The sequence below is a fragment of the Penaeus vannamei genome, chromosome 16, assembly GCF_042767895.1.
Source record: "Penaeus vannamei isolate JL-2024 chromosome 16, ASM4276789v1, whole genome shotgun sequence".
Lineage (NCBI taxonomy): Eukaryota > Metazoa > Arthropoda > Malacostraca > Decapoda > Penaeidae > Penaeus > Penaeus vannamei.
The window spans coordinates 36,255,590-36,273,089 of record NC_091564.1 but is presented as its reverse complement, the minus strand read 5'-3'; the positions used below and the strand labels follow the sequence as shown (position 1 = coordinate 36,273,089).

Sequence of the window (17,500 nt, the reverse complement as noted above, 5' to 3'; positions counted from 1 at the left end):
CTCCCATGCGGCCACCCATTGCTCCACCACCCATGGCACCCCTTGGTCCACGCCTGCGGTCCATTAAGCGATCTACACGCAAAACTCCGCCTTCTAAGTTGTATCCATTGAGTCGCTGGGCTGCTTCCCGTGCCGCATCCATGGTCCCGTATGTTACATGCACCACCTGCAGTTAATAATAAAGGAAATATGAAGACTACATGACCCAGTGTACAAGTGTGAAAATGTCTAAATCATGTTTTAATTTGATAATAATACTTTATATATAAAAACTAACTTTGTTACTATTTCCAGCTCCAGGAAGATATTTATGTAGCAACAGATATTTCCATTAGAAAAATTAATACAAGAAAATCTATTGAGCAGTTTACTTCCAACACATGAAATATTGCATAATTGGGAAAGTTCGTTTAGCACAGGTAGGAGTTCATAATGTTTGAAAATATCAATAAATGTAATCCCCTTATACAAGAATTTAATGATAATACCAGCACAAATAATGGTATCCGTTATTTTACTTCATGAATAGTTTATAAAATGACATCAAGGCTCTATCAAGCAATATACCCTTAAAATAATTACAAACAGATTTTACAAAAATAAATATCAAAACCGTTATTTTTTCTTTAGTATCAATTTTCAAATAATGTATAATGAAGTCAAGTTAATCATTGGTAAAAAATCTAATCTAGACTATGAAGCATAAAACAAGGTTAACCTTAACCCATAAGAAAATGGGGTAAACATCTGATAACTAAAAATATATTCATACCAATTATGAAAATCTCAAAAAGCTCTAACATGAACAATCTATTTATATGAAAGCCAGTAATACCCTGTTGTCTAATACATGGTTGAGGCAGTTACAGCCCTTTAAATCAAATTACTTTTCAATATGGAAATGTCAAAGTTTAACTGATAAAAATATCCTTTATCCACTGTAATTAATGAAGTAACTAATCAAGAAGACAAGCATTGAGAAAAAAGTATTCTCATGATATGCATACAAACTAGTTCATTAGTTACTGAAAAAGACATTCACAATTTAAATTTTAGGTATAGGCCTATCAACCAATGTATCTACTAATGGTCTAACATTTATAAATAATGTGGATATGGTTATCTAATACCTATAAGGCATCTTTACACACCTAATCATAGACAATTCCATATCAACAGAAAAATAGGTTAAACTGTTAGAGTAAAAAATGGTACTGGTTATCATAAAAGGTAATTATATACTAAATAAAAATCTTAGAAACTATGCCTAAAAAGAATGAAAAAATATGTATGCCTGGTTAGACCTGTGGCTCTTTTGGCACTCGTGAATTTGGGTAAATCTTTCAACCTCCAGAAAAACTTTTGAGATCTAATTCCTAGCTAAGAGCAACAGTGCCCAAAGAGACAAAAGACAAAGACAGAAAAAAAAACTGAAGATACCATAGAGAATGACGAAAATAAAAAGGTTCTCCTGAGAGACAGCCTCTACCTCCTCTGGATAATAATTGGGCTCCAGTTCCTGGTCATCCTCCCAAAGGGGTCTAGGATACCGGGGATCCATCCTTCCCCCACGACCACCAACGTATGAATCATAATAATCTTCTCTGCCGTACCCCGCCATATAAAAATCCAATTTTTCTCAAGAGCGTCAACTACGAGCCTCTGACCTCGGGCTCTCTTCTGGGCGTTCTGAAGTCGCTGGCACGTGTCTCGTCGACTTTATAGATCACGAACCCCTCTATTTTGGGTATTCATTTCCCCTTTTTCTATTCAGGTTAAGAGTTTTTCTTCTCTGACTTTTCGATTTCATCTTCCGTTCTCGCCTATACCAATATTTTCCTCTTTTATCGGGTTTATGTCGTTTTATCTTGGTAAATTTTGGATTAATTTGTAAGTCGCGCGGATGTTTCATTTCTCGTGTTCGGTTGGGATGAAGCGTTTCAGGATTTAGCTTAAAATAAAGGCATAATGGCTCATTATTTTTCTGGCATTGTTTCTTCTTGGTTATATGTATACACATTTTTGTTTATCTGTGTAAATCCACAAACGCCATATAACAGCACAAACGCATTAAATTTAAATAACCCCAACACATCATTGTTTTTAAGCGGATGTACGAACACAGAAATAACTATTTTACTCATAGATGCTTTAAATATATCCAAATATATCCTTAAAATATCCAAACCTTTGTCAGCTCTTTTACGTATACAAATCTTAGATTTTCTTCAACTTTTAAACACCAAAACAGCGGAAAGCAAAAGCAAATTCAGCTTGTACGATCCTGAAGCCTGGCAGGACAGAGAACACTAACTTTTTAATCCAATATGAAGTTCATGGGGCATAAGACGTGTAAAACCTGTTAATTTCTTGCTCGTATTATTAAAGTGTGGGAATAATATCCCGTTGCAGGCCCCGGTATCCTATCCTCACCGTGTTAATAAAATGTCAATTGAGCTTTTAATCATAATGCCTAAATGATTTTTTTTCGCCATGGCATCGATTCAGACCGCCAATTAGGTTAGCCTCTGTGCTACACTGTAATTTTCCTGTCGACCGCTTTTATTTTCGACCTATCAGTTAACCTATTTCTCAAATCACTATATTTCTACCTCAACTCTGCCTTAATTGTAGATCTACCCAGGAATGAATGCATGTATGTACAGTATATCTATGCGCGCGCGCACGCACACACACACATACACACACAACATAATCATATATAGTGTTTACAAATGCACTTAGTAATATATAACAATTACAATATAAAACAAGCATCAGATATTCAAACCTGTGACCACTCTATCCTCTCTCTATTTTTCTGTCTCCTCTTTCTCTCATTTCCTCCATCCCTTTCTCCATCAACATCTCCCCCTTCCCCCTCCCTTTATCCATCAACATCTCCCTTTCCCCCTCCCTTTCTCCATTAACATCTCCCTTTCCCCCTCCCTTTCTCCATTAACATCTCCCTTTCCCCCTCCCTTTCTCCATCAATATCTCCCCCTTCCCCCTCCCTTTATCCATCAACATCTCCCTTTCCCCCTCCCTTTCTCCATTAACATCTCCCTTTCCCCCTCCCTTTCTCCATTAACATTTCCCTTTCCCCCTCCCTTTCTCCATCAACATCTCCTCCTTCCCCCTCCCTTTCTCCATCACTTTCCTCCTTCATGCAAAACCCTACAATACGCCTGTACTTTCCTTCGTAGGAGCCGATCCTCCTCCCTCCTTTTAAGGCATCACCGGTGGTTCAAATGCCACATTCGCATTCCTTGTCACGCGTTCACTGTCACGTGTCCGCTATGACACTGCCACCCCCCTCCCATCCCTCCCCCTACCCACTCATCTACCCCCTACCCTCCCATCTACCCATTTCCACCTACCCACCCATCTACCCCCTTTCCCCCTACCCTCCCATCTACCCCTTTCCCCCTACCCTCCCATCTACCCATTTCCACCTACCCATCCATCAACCCCCTTCCCCCTACCCACCCATCCCACTCATCTACCCCCTACCCACCCTTCCTTCTACCCCCCCTCCATTCTCCTCTCCTCCCGCGTGCGTTCCCCACGAACCCGCGTGCAAAGACGTGACATGACGGTCGCTTTGCTCATTCGAAGCCCATGCTGTCACGGGTGCAGTGAGTCTGACACGCATACGCATTTGTGTGTGTAGTCATGGGTGGTAGTCATGGGTGGCAGTCATGGGTGGCAGTCATGGGTAGCAAATATGGGTAGCAATCGTGGGTAGCAGTCGTGGGTAGAAGTCATGGGTAGCAGTCATGGGTAGCAGTCATGGGTAGCAGACATGGGTAGTCACGGTGTATATGCACTGAGGCCGAGGAATTAACTGCTATCGTGTACTTATAATTGTGTAAGTAAATCTGGGAGAGGGGGAGGGAGGAAAGGTGGGGGAGACAGGGGAGAGGAGAGAGAGTATAGAGAGGGGAAGGGAGGGGAGGGAGGGAAGGAGAGAGAGAATAGAGAGGGGAGGGGAGGGGAGGGAGGGAAGGAGAGAGAGAATAGAGATGGGAGGGGAGGGGAGGGAGGGAAGGAGAGAGAGAATAGAGAAGGGAAGGGAGGGGAGGGAGGGAAGGAGAGAGAGAATAGAGAGGGAGGGGAGGGGAGGGGAGGGAGGGAAGGAGAGAGAGAATAGAGAGGGGAGGGGAGGGGAGGGGAGGGAGGGAAGGAGAGAGAATAGAGAGGGGAGGGGAGGGAGAGAAAGATAAAGCAAGCGAGCAAGCCAGATAGATAAATAGATAGGTAGATAGCAATGTGTGTATATATATATATATATATCTATATCTATATGTATATGTGTATAAATACGGAGAGAGAGAGAGAGAGAGAGAGAGAGAGAGAGAGAGAGAGAGAGAGAGAGAGAGAGAGAGAGAGAGAGAGAGAGAGAGAGGAGAGAGAGAGAGAGAAATAGATAGAAGTATGTGTACAGATAGATAGATAATTGATTGATAGACATAGATAGATAGACAGACAGATTGAGAGAGCGCGCGCGCAGGAAGGAGCCACCTGCTGGCCGCCAGAGGGAGGAGGGTGTGGCAGAACAACGACGATTGCATTTAACAAGCATGATTCAAGACTTAGGAGTATTTTACCCGCCACTCTTAAGGGCTGACTTAATTCCCGCTTTTTTCTCGTACTCGTATTTTTTTTAGGAATGAGGGAATAAGAGAAAATGGGAGAAGGGCGGAAGGAAGAAAGGAAGGGAGAGATAATGTCAAACGAGAACTCAAATTGGAATGAAGTGGAAGACTAAAGAGGAGAAAAAAAACGAAAACGACAAAGACCGAACGGAAACAAGGAAAATATGAGACACTGCGAAAGATTTTTTTTTCTTTCTAGAACGGAAAAAAAATGAAATATCCGATCACTTTTCTAAGGGAGTGGTTGCCATTTTTTTTTCACAAGCGTACAAACCATACGGTGGGGGAGGGTGAAGGGGAGGGGGGAGGGTGAAGGGGAGGGGGAGGGTGAAGGGGAGGGGGGAGGGTGAAGGGGAGGGGGGAGGGTGAAGGGGAGGGGGAGGAGGGTGAAGGGGAGGGGGGGAGGGAGGGAAGGATACTGGTGTACGCTTTTCAAAATCAATAATAAAATGTCGATCGTTGAACATCAACACTTTCTTGTAGGTATTTTGAGGGGGTGGGGGGCGGGTTTCCGAAAAGTGGATGTTTTGTACACTTTTGAGAAAATTTTGTAAACTGCGAACCACCCCTTTCGCAAAGTGCCGACCGATATGGCAAAAAAAAAAATAATAATAAATAAATAAATAAAAAAATAAATAAATAAATAAATAAAATAAATAAACAAATAAATAAAAACAACCCATTTTCGCATTACCAAGTACCTGGGTCTTGAAGGGTGGGATTAGCTTATCAGAAATGACGTTTAAAAGCTTCCTAATGAAGAACCAGTCAACCGGGCTAACAGAAAACTACATACACACTAGGGCAAAAAAAAAAAAAAGAAAGAAAGAAAGAAAAAAAAAAAGATTATTACCAACATTCAAATACAAACTCGCAACAACACAATACTGTTGTGAATTATACCCATGAAAGATCTAGGGCTCAGCACTCCATCATTCAGAAGACCCTCCACTTAGCACAGGTCACGACAGGTCAAGTCTCGAGGGGCTGTTTAGAGAGCCGCCCGCCAAGGAACGAGTTTCGGTCATGACGAAGACCTATCAATGGCCTGACCGCAATCAGCAAGACATTTGAGGCCCGATCGCCAAACTCTCAAGTCGTCTAGTCCCCCACTGGTGCCCCCTACCTCCCCCCCTGACACTCCACTCACCTCCCCCTTCCCCCGCCAGCGCCCCCTCCACCTCCCATTCCCTCCGCCAGCGCCCCCTCCACCTCCCCCTCCCCCCGCCGGCGCCCCCGCCGGCGCCCCCTCCACCTCCCATTCCCTCCGCCAGCGCCCCCACCAGCGCCCCCTCCCCCTCCCCCTCCCCCCGCCAGTGCCCTCTCCCCCCCCGCCAGCGCCCCCTCCACCTCCCCCTCCCCCCGCCAGCGCCCCCTCCACCTCTCCCAGCGCCCACTCCCTTGACCACCAGCGAGTAGGCGTGCCCGCTTCCCGTTTTCTATGACCTGGGACGCGGAGGGGTGACTCACCTGAGTATGGCCGTCGCGGGAGGCGTATTTCTCGCACTTTTCCACCTCCCCGACACTCCGTAGGATTCTCTCCAGCTCCTCCTGACGAGCGTGGACCGGCACGCCGCTCACACGCACGCGGGTCTCCAACCTGCAGGAAGAGAAAAATGGGTTTAAATATAAACACAACATAACAAAACAACCCCAACCCCGCCAACAATAACACGAGCAAAATCCCATGTGGGGAAAAAGTAACAGCAGACAGTGTGATGCGCAAACATATGCAGTGCAGAAATAGCCACACGTGAACACCTGTGATGTAAAGACGATTAAAAATACGGATCTATGTATACATTTCCATGGTGATCGTGCGAATACAGGAAAGTTTTTTTCCGTTGTTTTTTTCAAGTTTTCAAAGTGCGCGCTAAAATAAAGGAAAAAAAATCATCATTCACAAAACTAAGGATAACTGCGACGCGTAGAATTACAAAATACCATTATGTCTTGGGTCTCTGATAATCCTCTTTTTTTCTACTTCTTCCTTTCTGTTCTCGTTTTCTCATTTCCCCTTCTCCGTACTTTTGTATTTCGTATCCTCTTTCCTTTCATTTTCCACCTCACATCCTCACGCCTTCTACTTTTCGTCCGCAATTCTTCATCCTCCATCCTTCTATTTTCTATCCATCTTCCTCACAAATCCCGCCTTTTTTTTTAAATTCCTCCTCCTTATCCTCGTCCCCCCTTCTATCCACACGTCACCCACGGATCCCATTTTCTTCCTCTAACCCCCTTCTCGACCCCGTTTTCTTTCTTCACTCACTTATCAGTCCGTTTTCTTCCTCAAGCATCAACGGGGAGTGAAGCGGCCGTGAAGGAAAAAGGCCTTCTGAAGGGGGTTGGGGTGATGTGGGGAAGGGAAGGTGAAGGGGGGAGAAGGGGGGAGAAGGGGGGAGAAGGGGGGGAAGGGAAGGTGAAGGGGGGAGAAGGGGGGGAAGGGAAGGTGAAGGGGGGAGAAAGGAGAGAAGGGAAGGTGAAGTGGGGTAAGAGGAGTGAAGGGAAGGTGAAGGGGGGGTGAAGGGAGGGTGAAGGGGGGAGAAGGGAAGGTGAAGGGGGGAGAAGGGAAGGTGAAGAGGGGTGAAGGGAAGGTGAAGAGGGGTGAAGGGAAGGTGAAGCGGGGAGAAGGGAAGGTGAAGAGGGGTTGAAGGGAAGGTGAAGCGGGGAGAAGGGAAGGTGAAGCGGGGAGAAGGGAAGGTGAAGAGGGGTGAAGGGAAGGTGAAGAGGGGGAGAAGGGAAGGTGAAGGGAAGGTGAAGGGGGAGAAGGGAAGGTGAAGAGGGGGGAGAAGGGAAGGTGAAGGGGGGAGAAGGGGGAGAAGGAGGGAGAAGGGAAGGTGAAGGAGGGGAGAAGGGGAAATGAAGGGGAGGGAATGAAGTGGGCGAAGGGGAGGGGAAAGAGGGAAGTTGGGGAAGGAGGAAAGTGCGGAAGGATTGAAGTGTTGGAAAGAGGGACGTGGGGGAAGGTGAAGGGTAAGGGGGAAGGGCTAAGGGGAGGGGAAGCGGGGAAACGAAGGGGAGGGAAAGAGGAGGGGAAGAGGAGGGGAAGGGGTGTGGGGGAGGTGTCTCGGGGCGGTTGTAATCACCCCGCGCCACCTTGTTATTACCACAACCCTTAGTAACGAGAACGGGGAAGGAGGAGGGAGAGAGAGAGAGAGAGAGAGAGAGAGAGAGAGAGAGAGAGAGAGAGAGAGAGAGAGAGAGAGAGAGAGAGAGAGAGAGAGAGAGAGAGAGAGGGAGGGAAGGAGGGAAGACGTGGAGGAAGAGGAAGAGAATGGAGGTGCTGCAGGGAGGAGAGACATTGGTCAACGGGGGAGAAGGAAAGAAAGGGAGGAAAGAAAGAAGGAAAGATAATGAAAGGAAGGGGGAAAAAAGATTAAGGAACAGGCAATACAAGAGACGAAACTAAAAACAGATTACCAAGAACAAGAGAGAATGGAATACAAGGCAATGCATGAATCTGAATGACAGAAAATGAAAGCCGAAAAAGGTAAAAAAAAGTATAAGAAATCAAGAAAAATAGAGACAAAGAAAAACAACTTAGTTGCCCCGGAGAGAGCGAGGAGAGGAAAGAAGAGGAGAGAGGAGAGGAAAGAAGAGGAGAGAGGAGAGGAAAGGAGAGGAGAGAGAGAGAGAGAGAGAGAGAGAGAGAGAGAGAGAGAGAGAGAGAGAGAGAGAGAGAGAGAGAGAGAGAGAGCACGACCGACCCGTCACCCAGCAACGCTTCAGACCCAAACCAACACTTGCGGGATTGTGTGCAGTTTAAGAGGTGCAAGAAAGGGCGTTAAACGGATTGCAAAGTGTCCGAATCAATATCTAAGGTGTTGCCAATCACCCCCCCCCCCTTCTCTCCTCCCCCCCTAAGGTGTTGCCAATCACCCCCCTCCTCTCCTCTCCCCCCTAACAACCAATTCTGTTTATGAAAACAAGCGTTGCGATCGGCCGCCGCCACCACCACCACCGCGGGCAAGGGAGCCAAACCAACGAGGATTTGGCATCGAGGGCACTTGTTATCTTGAAGGATACTGTCAAAAGGATGAAGGAACTGCTTGCGTCAAAACTCTATACGCAAAATCCGAACCCCAATGCATGTCTGTCTTACTGTTTGTCAGTGTGTCTGTCAGTCTGTCTTCTTCCGATCTGTCATTTCTTCGGTCTTCTCAGGTGCAGATCGTCGCCTCGGCCGCAACCAAACTCTTGTATCAAATATATTCCATAAAATGACTATCCCTACATAATTTTTTTCATCTTCCTTCTCTGCTTCCTCCTCTACCTCCTTTTCCTCCCTTACCTCTACCTCTTCCTCCTCCTCCTCCTCTACTTCCCTTTCCTCCTCCTCTACCTCCCTTTCCTCCTCCTCTACCTCCCTTTCCTCCTCCTCTACCTCCTTTTCCTCCCTTACCTCTACCTCTACCTCTTCCTCCTCCTCTTCCTCCCTTTCCCCTACCTCCACCTCCTCCTCTACCTACTTCGTTCCAAACACCGCCCAAAGATCACGCACTAACCATTTCCCGGAATTAATCAGCATTACGAAAAGAGCACACACAAAACGAGGCATTTTGGGGGTGGGAGTGACGGGGGGGGGGTGGGGGGCTAGAGAGGGGAGGTGGAGGGCTAGAGGGGGGGAGGTGGAGGGCTAGAGGGGGGGAGGTGGAGGGCTAGAGGGGGGAGGTGGAGGGATAGAGGGAGGGGGAGGTGGAGGGCTAGAGGGAGGTGGAAGGCTAGAGGGAGGGAGGTGGAGGGCTAGAGGGGGGGGGAGGTGGAGGGCTAGAGGGGGAGGGGGAGGTGGAGGGCTAGAGGGAGGGGGAGGTGGAGGGCTAGAGGGGGGGGAGGTGGAGGGCTAGAGGGGGGAGGTGGAGGGCTAGAGGGGGGAGGTGGAAGGCTAGAGGGAGGGAGGTGGAGGAGTAGAGGGAGGGGGGAGGTGGAGGGATAGAGGGGGGGAGGTGGAGGGATAGAGGGGGGGAGGTGGAGGGCTAGAGGGGGGAGGTGGAGGGCTAGAGGGGGAGGTGGAGGGCTAGAGGGGGGAGGTGGAGGGCTAGAGGGGAGGGTGGAGGGCTAGAGGGGGGGGAGGTGGAGGGCTAGAGGGGGAGGTGGAGTGGCTAGAGGGGGGGAGGTGGAGGGCTAGAGGGGGTGAGGTGGAGGGCTAGGAGGGGGTGAGGTGGAGGGCTAGAGGGGTGAGGTGGAGGGCTAGAGGGGGTGAGGTGGAAGGCTAGAGGGGGGAGGTGGAGGGGCTAGAGGGGGAGGTGGAAGGCTAGAGGGGGAGGTGGAAGGGCTAGAGGGGGGAGGTGGAGGGCTAGAGGGGGGAGGTGGAGGGCTAGAGGGGGGAGGTGGAGGGCTAGAGGGGGGAGGTGGAGGGCTAGAGGGGGGAGGTGGAGGGCTAGAGGGGGGAGGTGGAGGGCTAGAGGGGGGGGGAGGTGGAGGGCTAGAGGTGAAGGGCTAGAGGGGGGGTGGAGGGCTAGAGAAAAGGGGTGTGGTAACTAGAGGGGAGGGGGCTAGAGGAGGGAGGTGGAGGGCTAGAGGAGGTGGTGGAGTCCTAAAGGAGGGATGTGGAGGGCTAAAGGAGGGGAGGGAGGGTGAGGGCTAGAGGAGGGAGGCGGAGGGCTAGAAGGGGTAGATGGAGAAGGGAGAGAAGGGGTAGAGGGAGGGGAGAGAAGGGGTAGAGGGAGGGAGAGAAGGGGATAGAGGGAAAGAGGTAGAGAGGGAGGGAGGGAAGGGGATAGAAAAGAGGTAGAGAAGGAGGGGGCCGAAGGGGAGGGGGGGGGCGAGAGAGGGCGTGGAACTTGGTAACAGTACTCAGTCTATTCATCACTATGCACTGACAGGCATATATTATTTCTGGCAACAGCTGTTCCGCCGGGAGATGCGACTGGACAGGGAGAGGAGATGAAAAAAGAGAGGAAGGAGAAGAGAGGAAAGAGAGATTAAAGGATAGAGGTGAGAGGAAAGAGACGAAAGGATAAAGAGGGGTGAGGAAAGAGACGAAAGGATAAAGAGGGGAGAGGAAAGAGACGAAAGGATAAAGAGGGGAGAGGAAAGAGACGAAAGGATAAAGAGGGGAGAGGAAAGAGACGAAAGGATAAAGAGGGGAGAGGAAAGAGACGAAAGGATAAAGAGGGGAGAGGAAAGAGACGAAAGGATAAAGAGGGGAGAGGAAAGAGACGAAAGGATAAAGAGGGGAGAGGAAAGAGACGAAAGAATAGAGGGGAGAGTAAAGAGACGAAAGAATAGAGGGGAGAGTAAAGAGACGAAAGGATAGAGGGATTATAGGATTATAGGATAGAGAGGAGAGGAGAGTGGGGGAGGAAAAGAGGGGGAGAAAGGGAGAAATGACATAAAGGGAGGAACGAAAGGAAAGGAGAGAAAGAGGAAGGAAGGAGAGAGGGAGGGAGGGAGGGAGGGAGGGAAGGAGGGAGGGAGGGAGAGAAAGAGAAGAGATAGAAAAAAAGAGAAAAAGAAAAAGAAGAAAGAAAGAGAGAGAAAAATAAAAAGAAAAGAAAAGAAAAGAGAAAGAAAAAGAAAAAGAGAAAGAAAAAGAAAAATAGAAAAAGCAAAAAAAAAAGAAAGAAAGCGAAAGCGAAAGAAAAAGAGAGAGAGAGTGAGTGAGTGAGTTCAATTACATACATCTTTACCTTCCGCTGATACCATTGCCTTAAACCCCCCCAAGACAAAGGCGATAGATTGCTTTTTCATCTTCGTACGCCACTGGGGAAATTACAACCTTGGCTAACAACACCTGTCAATCTGAAAAGGCAGCGCTTCCTTCCTGCCCATAACCCCCCCTCCTCCCTTACTCCCTTACCCCCCCTCCCACCTGTCCCCCTCCTCCCTCTCCTCCCCCTTACTCTCTCTCCCTCCTCCCCTTCCCCTGTCCCCCTCCCTCCTTACTCCCTTACCCTCCTCCTCCCTCCCCCTTACTCCCTCTCCTCCCCCTCCCCCCTGTCCCCCTCCTCCCTTACTCCCCCTCTCCCGGATGGCGAATGTATCGAATTGCGGATAGCGGGGTAGTGGGTAGCGGGGGCAGCGGGACAGGGTAAGGAACTCGCCATGGTTCCGGTAGGCAATAAGGGTAGGTGGGGTTGGGATTGGACGGGTAGGTGGGTTGGGGTGGGTTGGGGTGGGTAGGTGGGTTGGCGGTGGGTTGGGGTTGGGGTGGGGGGTGGAGTGGGTAGGTGGGTTGGGGTGGAGTGGGTAGGTGGGTTGGGGGTGGAGTGGGTAGGTGGGTAGGTGGGGTTGGGGGTGGGGTGGGTAGGTGGGTTGGGGTTGGGGTGGGTTGGGTGGGTTGGGGGTGGGTTGGGGTGGGTAGGTGGGGTTGGGGTGGGTAGGTGGGTTGCGGTTGGGGTGGGCGGGTGGGTGGGTGGGTATGGGTGTGTGGCGTTTTAGGAACGAAGTGGATAATCGAGAGAACAAGAACAAACGGAAAGACGAACGGAGGGATAGGAAGGAATATCCCTGTATTCCCCATTCCTAAAAATCTACAGAAAGGAATCGAAGAAATCTATAAAACGGTCAAGAAGACTCGAGAAAAACCTGCGCAGAAGAGGACCAGAAACGAACGGAAAGTTGCGTGAAGAACAAACAAACAAAGACAAAAATTCAAGAACAAACAAAGAAAGAATTAAGAACGAACAAAAAAAATCAAGAACAAAGACAAAAAATCAAGAACAAACAGACAAAAATTCCAGGACAATTTGTAGTATTCTGGTTTTGAAAATTACAGCCGAAATAAATAAGATGAAAAAAAAATACAATAAAAAATAGTAAATTAAAAATAAGAATGGAAATAGTGAAATAAGAATAAAAATAAAAATGGAGAAATCAGAATAAAAATAAAAAGAAATATGAAAAAATAAAAATAAAAAGAAATATGAAAAAAAAAAAATAAAAAAAAATATGAAAATATAGAGAAATCAGAATAAAAATAAAAATAGAGAAATAAATGAATATATTATAGTCCCCAAAATCCCTCATCGCATCCCCGCCGCCGTCACTCTGTCCCCGAAGGAAGCCCGAAGGAAGACTATCCAAAAGTCGTTCCGTAATCGCTGTCTATCCACGACTTGGCGGCTTGAAGGAGGATCTGGAACTTCGTCCTCGTCCTCGACCTCGACCTCGACCTCGACCCCGTCCTCGACTTCGTCCTCGATGTTGTTATTGTCGTCCTCGTTATTCGCTGCTGTAGGTGGCTGTCGTCGTCGTCATTTTGTCATCGTCGTCGTCGTCCTCGCAGCCGCCCACGTGCCCCGTTCACCGCCACGGAGCGCGCCCGACGGAGGGCGTGGGCGGCGGCTGAAAGAGAATCCTAAGCGACCCGTGCTCCTCCTCCTCCTCCTCCTTCCTTCTCGAGATCGACCCGAGCCTTTCCCCCTCGTGGCGCGTTTTGTTCTCCTCGCGGGGGCATTGACCTCTCGCCTCGCCTCGACCTGCTTCGCGCCGCCCCGCTCCGCCTCGCCTCGCCCCGCGCCGCCCCGCCCCGCCTCGCCTCGCCCCGCCGCTGGCACGGCCGATGCGCGGGGGGCGAGAGAGGGCCGAGAGAGAGCCACGGCGGCACTCGGTCGGCGGGTCGCTCGTCGGGCACTGCTGCATCCGGGGCTTCTGCGGCGGCCGGCTGGAGGAGGCGTTTCCTCGCGCGCGCGAACCCGCCGTCCCGTCCGTGGATGACAGTCATGATGATAATCAGATCCATACGCACACATTCTAAATATACAATGTGTGTGTGTGTGTGTGTGTGTGTGTGTGTGTGTGTGTGTGTGTGTGTGTGTGTGTGTGTGTGTGTGTGTGTGTGTGTGTGTGTGCATGCACGCATAATATGCATATATGTAAGTATACGAATGCGTTTATATTCGTATGTGTATGTGTATTTATGCCAAGAGAGATGACCAACACCGCAGATGATCCGAACTGTTCCTACGAAACAAAACCAATCGCCCAATCGCCGAAACATTTTGAATCCGAAACGAAATGCATCAAAGGCGTAAGTTCGCGTCGAAACTTCAGTCTTTTATTTATCTATTCTTAATCGGGCGTCGGGCGATTTCCTTTTTCACGGCTGATAGAGCATCTATATTTCATTCTCTCTCTCTCTCTCTCTCTCTCTCTCTCTCTCTCTCTCTCTCTCTCTCTCTCTCTGTGTGTTTCCGTAGTCCCTTTTCTCCCTCGCTTCCCATCCTCTCTATCCTCTTTTTTCCTCTTCCTTTTCTTCTCTTTTCTCCCCTTCCAAATTTCCCACCATCTCTCTCTCCTCCACTCCCTTTCTCCTTCCACCCCTTCCTCCTTTATATCCCTCCCACCACATTCCCTCTCTCTCTCTCTCTTTCTCCTCTTCCCTCCCTCTCTCCCTCCCACTCCTCTCCCTCTCTCTCTCTCTTTCTACTCTTCCCTCCCTCCCATACCCCTCCCCTCCCGCCTTCCACCCCCACCTCCTCCTGCCCGCCATCCGCTGACCGCAAAAGCAACTGAATTGACCGCAAAAGAAATTGCAATGACACGACCGGTAAAATGCAATGGCCACAGAAAGTCAAATCCATCTCTTTTCCGCCGTGAAATGAGGAGGAGGAGAAGGAGGAGGAGGGGAAAGAAGAGGAGGAGGAGGAGGAGGGGAAAGAAGAGGAGGAATGGAGGGGGAGGGGAAGAGGGGAGGGAGGGATGGATGGATAAATAGAGATGGAGAGAGAAAGATACAGAGATACAGAGAGAATGAGAAAGCAAGAAAAAAGGAGAGAGACAAGGAGGAAAAAAAAGAGCAGACAAAAAGGAGGGAAAGAGAGGTAAACACAAAAATCACGCCCTCTCCACCGAACTTCCCAATGCCTCCGCTTCCCACGTAAATATATGATGAAAGAGCAAAGAGGAGAGACTGAGGAAGAGGAGGGGGGAGAGAGGGAGAGGGGGAGGGGAGAGGAGAGGAGGGGTAAAGAGGGAGAGAGAGGGAGGGGGAGAGGAGAGAAAGGGATAGAGGGAGGAGGGAGAGGGGGAGAGGAGAAGAAAGGGTAAGAGGGAGAGGGGATGAGGGGGGAGAGGAGAGAAGAAGAGGTAAGAGGGAGAGGGGATGAGGGGGGAGAGGAGAGAAAGGGGTAAGAGGGAGAGGGAGAGGGGATGAGGAGAGCAAAAGGGGGTAAGAGAGACAGAGGAATGGGATAGGGGAGGGGTAGGGGGGAGGGGGGAGGGGGGAGGGGGAGGGGAGGGGGATGGACAGGGTGAGATGGGAGATAGAAAAGATTGGGGGTGAGATATTCTGACAGATCCTGTATTTACATCTTGTATACAAGACATTAATAGAAAATCAAGATTTATCCAATGGTAATACAACATTGTCCGTTTACGTTATAACAATACACGCACGATATACATTGTTTTGCATACATACTTCAATTAGTTAAGTACACATGCTTTCGTTACATGTACACATACGTTTAACAAAACATTACTTTTATCACATATATACATACATACCCTCATTACATACATATGCATATACCTTCGTTACACAAAAAAACAAAACATGAACACACAACACACACACACACACACACACACACACACACACACACACACACACATACACACAAAAAAAAAAAAAAAAAAATCCTACAAATAAATACATACATCCCGTACATCCACATACACCTCCCACCCATCCACACACACATACACCTCCCATCCATCCATCCATCCATCTATCCACACACACACATCCCACCCATCCATCCATCCACATCCACCCCACCCCCCACACACACACAGCAAACGAAACCATCGCCCCGCCACCTCCCCCCTTCCTCCCCCTCCCCCCTCGCCACCTCCCTCCCTCCCCCTCGCCACCCCCCCCGTCCGGCCAAGAGTTCCAAGAGTCCGAGGCATCACACAGGACTCTCTTAAAGCTCTCTCGACGACCCAGATCTGCACAGGCTGGAGAGGCCGCGACGTGTTCGGCCGCCAATCGCTCTCTCTCTCTCTCTCTCTCTCTCTCTCTCTCTCTCTCTCTCTCTCTCTCTCTTCGTCCTCACGGCTCTCTTTCGCTCTTCTTCAAGGTTTTGTGTTGTGTCTCGTTCGTTCGTACGTTCGTGGTATGTCTGGCCTGTGTTTGTCTACTTTGTCGTTTATTTTCTTTTATCGCTGTTTGTCTCTTCTTTCTTTCTTCTTTTATCGCTGTTTGTCTCTTTCTTTCTTTCTTTCTTTATCGCTGTTTGTCTCTTTCTTTCTTTCTTTTTCTTTATCGCTGTTTGTCTCTTTCTTTCTTTCTTTATCGCTGTTTGTCTTTCTTTTTCTTTATCGCTGTTTGTCTCTTTCTTTCTTTCTTTATCGCTGTTTGACTCTTTCTTTCTTTCTTTATCGCTGTTTGTCTCTTTCTTTCTTTCTTTCTTTATCGCTGTTTGTCTCTTTCTTTCTTTCTTTCTTTATCGCTGTTTGTCTCTTTCTTTCTTTCTTTCTTTATCGCTGTTTTTCTCTTTCTTTCTTTATCGCTGTTTTTCTCTTTCTTTTTGTTTATCGCTGTTTGTCTCTTTCTTTTTCTTTATCGCTGTTTGTCTCTTTCTTTCTTTTTCTTTATCGCTGTTTGTCTCTTTTCTTTCTTTTTCTTTATCGCTGTTTGTCTCTTTCTTTTCTTTATCGCTGTTTGTCTTTCTTTTTCTTTATCGCTGTTTGTCTCTTTTCTTTTTCTTTATCGCTGTTTGTCTCTTTCTTTCTTTTTCTTTATCGCTGTTTGTCTCTTTCTTTTTCTTTATCGCTGTTTGTCTCTTTCTTTTTCTTTATCGCTGTTTGTGTCTTTCTTTTTCTTTATCGCTGTTTGTCTCTTTCTTTTTCTTTATCGCTGTTTGTCTCTTTCTTTTTCTTTATCGCTGTTTGTGTCTTTCTTTTTCTTTATCGCTGTTTGTCTCTTCTTTTTCTTTATCGCTGTTTGTCTCTTTTCTTTTTCTTTATCGCCGCTTGTCTCTTTCTTTTTCTTTATCGCTGTTTGTCTCTTTCTTTTTCTTTATCGCTGTTTGTCTCTTTCTTTTTCTTTATCGCTGTTTGTCTCTTTCTTTCTTTCTTTATCGCTGTTTGTCTCTTTCTTTCTTTCTTTATCGCTGTTTGTCTCTTTCTTTCTTTATCGCTGTTTGTCTCTTTCTTTCTTTCTTTCTTTATCGCTGTTTGTCTCTTTCTTTTTCTTTATCGCTGTTTGTCTCTTTCTTTTTCTTTATCGCTGTTTGTCTCTTTCTTTTTCTTTATCGCTGTTTGTCTCTTTCTTTTTCTTTATCGCTGTTTGTCTCTTTCTTTTTCTTTATCGCTGTTTGTCTCTTTCTTTTTCTTTATCGCTGTTTGTCTTTCTTTTTCTTTATCGCTGTTTGTCTTTCTTTTTCTTTATCGCTGTTTGTATCTTTGTTTTTCTTTATCGCCGCTTGTCACTTTCTTTCTTTTCTTTTATCGCTGTTTGTCACTTTCTTTCTTTCCTTCTTTATCGCTGTTTGTCACTTTCTTTCTTCTTTATCGCCGCTTGTCTTTCTTTCCTTCTTTATCGCCGCTTGTCTCTTTCTTTCTTTCTTTCTTTATCGCCGCTTGTCTCTTTCTTTCTTTCTTTCTTTATCGCTGTTTCTTTCTTTCTTTCTTTCTTTATCGCCGTTTGTCTCTTTCTTTCTTTCTTTCTTTATCGCCGCTTGTCTCTTTTTTCTTTATCGCTGTTTGTCTCTTCTTTTTCTTTATCGCTGTTTGTCTCTTCTTTTTCTTTATCGCTGTTTGTCTCTTTCTTTCTTTCTTTATCGCTGTTTGTCTCTTTCTTTTTCTTTATCGCTGTTTGTCTCTTTCTTTCTTTATCGCTGTTTGTCTCTTTCTTTCTTTCTTTCTTTCTCGCTGTTTGTCTCTTTCTTTTT

At 47.5% G+C, this 17,500-nt stretch overlaps 1 protein-coding gene across 6 annotated transcripts in view; it reads right to left on the bottom strand.

Annotated features, from left to right (window-relative positions):
- Imp (IGF-II mRNA-binding protein) overlaps window positions 1-17,500 on the bottom strand; it is a 282,316-nt gene that overhangs the window by 14,426 nt on the left and 250,390 nt on the right. For 5 of the 6 annotated variants that reach the window (XM_070131430.1, XM_070131427.1, XM_070131429.1 and 2 more), the window contains 2 exons: window positions 6,129-6,258; window positions 1-166 (listed from right to left, as the gene is read on the bottom strand). The exon at window positions 1-166 is cut by the window's left edge and continues 125 nt beyond it. In XM_070131430.1, coding sequence (XP_069987531.1) covers window positions 1-166; window positions 6,129-6,258 — 296 coding nt within the window. Of the gene's footprint in view, window positions 167-1,489; window positions 1,708-6,128; window positions 6,259-17,500 lie in introns of those variants that run through there. The other variant, XM_070131431.1, reaches the window with a different exon arrangement.